The 6,566-nt window shown below is 33.5% G+C and overlaps 1 protein-coding gene across 1 annotated transcript; it reads right to left on the bottom strand.

Moving 5' to 3' along the window:
• Positions 1-1,939: 1,939 nt before the first annotated feature.
• GLRG_11950 (uncharacterized protein) lies at positions 1,940-2,787 on the bottom strand (the record flags this gene model as incomplete). Its single annotated transcript, XM_008102633.1, has 3 exons — positions 1,940-2,048; positions 2,116-2,602; positions 2,682-2,787. The coding sequence occupies 3 exons, from the start codon at positions 2,785-2,787 to the stop codon at positions 1,940-1,942; spliced, it is 702 nt and encodes a 233-aa protein (XP_008100824.1).
• Positions 2,788-6,566: the final 3,779 nt, after the last annotated feature.

The raw sequence follows: 6,566 nt of genomic DNA on the forward strand, positions 1-6,566 counted from the left end.
AGTAAAGTTCAGCCATCCTCTCCGTTGTTCCTCGTTGGTTTAACCGTCAGTTCTCATCTCCCGACAATCTCAGTTCAACTGCCAGAACCAGAAGCTATCTGACCAATTCTATGCTACTTCGTCTTCTGCTACTGCTGCTTAGGCATCTTCTTACTAGGTACAACAAGGAGAGGGCCTGCGCAACCATGTCTCTGTCCAATCCAGCGTTTCGTCCTACCGAGGCGGTGAGAGAAAACGTCTCATCCGTAACGCTACCGGGGCCTCAAGATCGAACCGCAGATACGCATTTACTGGAGCCTCGCTCTCTCCACCAATGAAGGCGGAAGGGCGCTACGATCATCCGAGAAGTTGACTTTGAATTCTGAAACCGAGTGATGTCCAGTTCACGACAAGGAATGCGATACTCACCCAACGTTGTGGTATTTCCCACCACATCCGTCTCCTGGACCCTGACCTAGGTGATAATGAACACGATCTCCCCCCGATCACTGAAAAGAAGTTGGTGACAAGTTCATTGCACTTGCTGAGTGGGGAATAAACGGCGACCATTTGTCGGGGTGCTGATCATTGTGGGCCGAGTAGCGTACTTACAAGCAGCGTGGAGAATATGGTTAATTGGTGTACGAGATTACCATGAGATGGCTGGACAACTTCCCTGGCTTTGTTGGCTGTTAGTGAAGTGGCACTGCTTTGTACGCCGTTTGGGGTTTCAGCTCGAACAGACTCGTCCATATTCTTCTTTAGCTCCTACAATGTTTGCTCGAAGTGTTGTACTTCCTGGGACAAGAAGACTGGGAGCCACTGAATATCGAGAAACGTGGAGGTGAGCTCGTGCTATGCCAGCCTGCCCTTACTCCAGTAGCGGATTCAAAGTCAGTCGAGCCATACCCACAGTTTTATTGCTTGGCCCATCAGAATCGAAGACAGCTACTCTGGAGGAGAAGATAGAAGCGGCGGCAGCGCGTTTGCCGACGTCTCGCGCAGGCATTCGGGACCATGTTGCGACTTGTCAGAGTTGACGAAGTCAGGTGTCGGCAATAAAAAGGCACTAGTTTCGATGCACCAGCAGAAGGAAAGGGTTCAATTACAGGGGGAAATGACGCCGAGACGGGAGATCAAGAACAGGCGACGGGCGCGGAAGTAGGGGCGGATAGGGGTGTTAATCGGCTTTAGCAGCCGTCGAGGTGAGGGCTAGGAAGTCCGGGCGGTTACCGAGTCGGCGAAGTGAAAAGCATTCGCATACGCCGCAAGCACAAGATTGCTTGGCACATGAGCGTGGATGCCGCGGTGCCGTAGAGGGCCTTGGTCATACTGCTAGGTCTAAGCTAAGTAGAGCGGAATAAGATGCCTGTGGACATAGTACAGAAAGGAGAATTTGTTTGTCATAAATGAATCGTATGGCCTGACGACATAAAGCTTATAGAGAATACCTTTTATATTGATTAGACAAGACGCTAGCTAGAACCGTAGTGGAATAATCCGGAGAGCATTAGTTTCTTAGTTTTCGACTTAAACTAGTTGCAGTAGAGCTTGCATTCCGGCTTACTGCTTGTAATTAAAATATATAAATAGGAGGATTTAAAGGGTTTTACTAGTATCCTATTCCTAGTCATGGAGGTATTAATTTGATTGAACCCCATCATTACGCGTGTCTTCTTCAGCTTCTCTCATAGTGATAAAGTAGTATAGTAAGACTAATTCTCTTTCTTTACCTGGTTTTTACAGTAATTCCATAAATAAGGTTATATAAACAAAATAAAATTTTATAATTATATAATAGAAGAAGTACATGCATTTTGTTTAGATATGAATTATTATATTAAAAAGATATTTGTTTTATTCTTATCCTTTACTAATACACTTTACTGCGTGCTGTAACTTGTAATAACTAGATTAAGTGTTATTTAACCTATATGATTCATTTATGTAGTATCTAACTTTATGCGGATCCCGGCGCTGATAGTTCTGGGTAGGCAATTGCATCAAGAGCGAAAAAGGCATAGTTTTGAGCATTCTTAATCTTTTGATTATGCGGAAGAAGTGCACAGCTAATCAGTAGAAGATAAGCGTTAGCTGTAGTCTTGACTACCGATTTAATCCATAATGGTGACTTACCAGCGTATTCCATAGCACTTGCCTTTGCTACGTGGATTATCCACGTCAATAGCAGGGGGTTCCGGAGATGTTGCTTTCGGCATATGCTGAAGCTCGTGAAGTAAATAGAAACCTCTTGAGTACTCTGCTATGTCGATACTTTGCCTATACGATGCCACCATTTTGTCGTTGGTGTAGATACTATTGTGAAAGAATGTGGGGCATGCTGCTAGTATAGTTGGCCCTGCGCGCTCGCCGTTGCGAAGCTTGACAGTGGTAACGGAAGCCATACCATCTTCTTCACAAAGTTCGCTGAATAGCCCACCTGGAGGTGGACACAGGTATAGTAGAGAGTTGATTCCCGGTGGAGGGTCACCCTTGCCGACTACAAACTGAGCACGTCCTTTCGTTAATAGTGTGACTGGGATGGCAGGGGGTACTAGATGTGTATAGGCGGTTGTGTAGTGCTGGTCAAGGAGTGTGTTTACGAATTGGGGATTCGCGTTGCCTAATGTGTGTCAGTATTCTTCTCTCATCTAGTTTCGTGTTTACTGAAAGACTGAAAGACATTAAATAGATACACTTACTTGATCCAAACCAGGTGTAGAACGCTCGCGAAGTCTCAACACCTTTAACTCGCAGTACTTTTGAGGCTGCGTCAGCAAGTTGTTTTGCCTCTGTGATGCTTTGCATAAGCGTTTGTATCTGGGCGTTGCTGCATGCTGCTGGATTTTGTGAAAGTCGATAAACATGATCATATACGTCGCTGTAGCCACGACTTTGGATGGAATAGTCATAGGCCTTTGGGACTGCAGCCACAGGTTGCAGACTAATTAGAAACAGATTCCAGAGAAAGATAGAAAACCGTGGAGTTCTAAGGTGCATTATCACGATTCTCTTAAGAGGATAAAAAAGATTAGAGCAGAAGATAGTTAATAGAAAGAAAGACCGTGGAGTCAGAAGACAGATATTAAGGCAAAACTAGGTCCCGGGCGGTCCTAATAACAAAAGTCTTTAATTCTAATAACCACACTTAGCAAAATCCGTCCCAGAAATAATGTCGACATTTACGATGGTATCCAGCCGAAGTTTATGACCCCTGTCAGGTAACTGACGTTCACCCCCTACAACAGGACTTCACTTTTGGTGAATATTCCTCCCCTATTATGATATCAGCTGTGGGAGGTAACATCATAGGGGTCATTAACTTGTCCCTACAGGCCTGTATATTTAAATCATGTATCTAATTCAAAGAGTAATAAATCTAAATAAAGAGAAAAGCCATAGACGCTAGAGGTATTTTAAGTAAACCTTTCTATTAATTAATATAGAGTGTTTAGAGTTAAGCAGGCGCCACGACTGCTGCGCACGCCTGCCCCACACCGGCCCCGCCGAGAGCCCCATCTTTTACATCCACTTAGGTAGTAGTGAATATGGGTTGCCCTACTTTCTTGAAGGAACTACTGTATCCTCTTAATAAACTAAGATTCCACTCTTTTTTAGGCTAACGGTATAAAGTATAGTGGTCGCTAAAAAGGGCCTGTCGTACTACCAGAAGTAGGGATCTGGTAGTAGTAAAGTAAGGGGTTAGTTATGTACGCTACCAGCAAGTTAGGTAGTAAGGGTAAGGGCTAGTAAATTGACTTATAGTTAGTCTTATATTTCCTCCCTTCTACCTAGGGCTAGGAATTAGTTATAAGATAGTAAGGATTATAATAGTTAATTAATTAATTGTACTATTATATATATAACTATAGTAAAATTCTATAGAAATAAAGAAACCCTTTACTTCTTAGTTAGGAAATCCTGAGCTATTTCTAGCTATATAATTAGTAAGATTACTAGTTAAGTAAGGCTATTTAACTACCTATTTACTAAGTATATACTATAAGTTAACTATATCTTTACTAGTTAGTTTATATATACTCTTACTTTATTTAATACACCCCTTTAGGACAAGTAATATAATTAATTATAATAAAGTATATACTAAATACCCTCTATTTATAGTCTATTTATTTTTAAATCATTCTTTAATATCTTATATATTTCTCTTACCTATCTAGTAGTAAAGCTTTACTTTATTACTAGCTAATTCTTACTATTAATTTACTTCTAGGCACATGTATTAGTTACCTATATTTAATTAAGCTATAAAGGTAGTAGATTAATTACTATACTAAGCGCCTTTATTAATCTATTAGCTATTAATTTAGTAGATTTCTTATATTTAATAGTAATATAACTTAGTACTACTTCTTAATATAGCTAGTAGTTATAAATATATACTATAGCCTTATCTATAGTTAAACAAAATTCCTAGTTATATAACTAATAGTCTAAGTATTATTATAGCTAATATAACTAAGATATAACAGCTTATATAACTATAACCTAATGTTTAACCTTATATTTAACTTTATATTTAACCTTATATTAAACCTTAAAATAACACTAATATATATATATATATAAGATATTTAGTATAACCTTTACTTATAGATATAAACCTATAGAGATTTAGTGTCTATAGTACTTTATCTCTAAGAGTATAAAAAGTAGATATATATAAATAGTAACTAGATCTACTCTAGGGTACTAAAATAAAAATATCTACTTAGATAAAACTAGATATTAAACAGGCTATAACAAGTTATAATAGGTTTTAAAATAAGCTATAATAAGCTCTAACAAGCTATAAAAATATAAAGTTTTAAATCTATATAATAGTATAATATAATATAAGGGTTAATATATATTATTAGAAGTTTAGAATTTAGTTAATTATATGTAGTGATAGATCTCTTTAAGACATTCTAGCTCTTTATACTTTCTAAGAATAATATAACTATATTCATGTTTTTATTTATTTATTTATCTAATTAACTAGCTAACTTACTATTCTACTTACTATTTCTTATTATATAAATAGTATTATAAAGTAGCATTACTATAGAGGTAATTTATATCGTTAAAAGTAGCTTATTATTTCTAGATAGTATTATGCTATATATTATAGCTAAATACTACCTTGTTTCTATATAATAAAGTAATATTGTACTAGAAGTAGTATTATATAGTAATATCTTATATAAGGCTATCTTATTCTTTATGATATACCCCTCTAAGTAGTAGTATGTAATTAGCTATTACCTAAATATCTTAATTGTAAATAAGAAGATAAATAAAAATCTAGTATAAAAGGGCTATTATTATATAGTTCTACTTTACTTTCTTTTTCTTTAATAATAATAAGAAGGTATAAGTAAATAATTTCTTTTTATATTATATAATATCTTATAGTACTTTATTACTTTTATTACTTATTATTACTAATCTCTACTAGTAATTTATTACTAATATTTCTATTTAAATACCTTATAGAATAATAACAAGTAAGGAGGTATACTATTATATTATAGTAATACACTATAGTAGTTACTTTCTATAGGTAAGTAATTTACCTACCTACCTCTTATACTAATTAAAGTAGTAGTATAAAGAGAAGCCTTATTAGCCTCAGAGAGTTAAAAAAATACAATACAAATAAAATACAATACAAATACATGTATTTGTATTTTTTTTCTAACACAATACAATACATGTATTTGTATTTGTATTTTTTACTTTACACAATACAATACAAATACAAATACATGTATTGTATTATGTATTTAATACAAAAATACAAAAACAAAATACAAGATTATTAATTCCTTTATATATTAATATATACTATAATTAAGTAAGATATAAAAGTATAGTAGTATAACCTTATTAATATTATTATATATATTAGTTAATAATACTAAGACTTTTAACTTTATTACTATAAAAAGTATTTAAAAGAATATTAATAATATTATATTTCTTTACTTCTTTAATATTATAATTTAATATAACATTTATATTACTTTCTTTTTATATATAATAGCTAAAGTAAATACTATACTCTATAGTGTTACTAATAGTGTTTTATAACCTAGTAAATTAGTAATAGTAATAAATTAAAGATTAAAATAAAAAACAACTTACTTTAAAGCCTTTAAAGGTACTATTATTATTATTAATAATCTTATTATTATTAATAATCTTATTATTATTGATAATCTTATTATTATTAATAATCTTATTATTATAGGTCTTATATAATAATAGCTTTAAGGTATTAGTAACTATAGTATCTTTATTATTTATAATAATATTATATAATATACTATAAGAGTTAAATATTTCTTAAGTATTATAATTTTACTTTTCTTATAATTATTATTATCTACGTTTTATATTTTCTAAGTTATTTAATAAACTAAGATATATAAAAGAAATAGAACTATTTAATTCTTTTATTAAGTTAACTAAATCTATAATATTAGGATTAGTAGTAGTATTAATTATAGTATCTATAGTATTATAATAGTTCACTTTTTCATTTTAGGTCTAAGTACTTCTTATACTAAAGTAGACTTAAG

This window comes from Colletotrichum graminicola, assembly GCF_000149035.1.
Source record: "Colletotrichum graminicola M1.001 genomic scaffold supercont1.227, whole genome shotgun sequence".
Classification (NCBI taxonomy): Eukaryota; Fungi; Ascomycota; class Sordariomycetes; order Glomerellales; family Glomerellaceae; genus Colletotrichum; species Colletotrichum graminicola.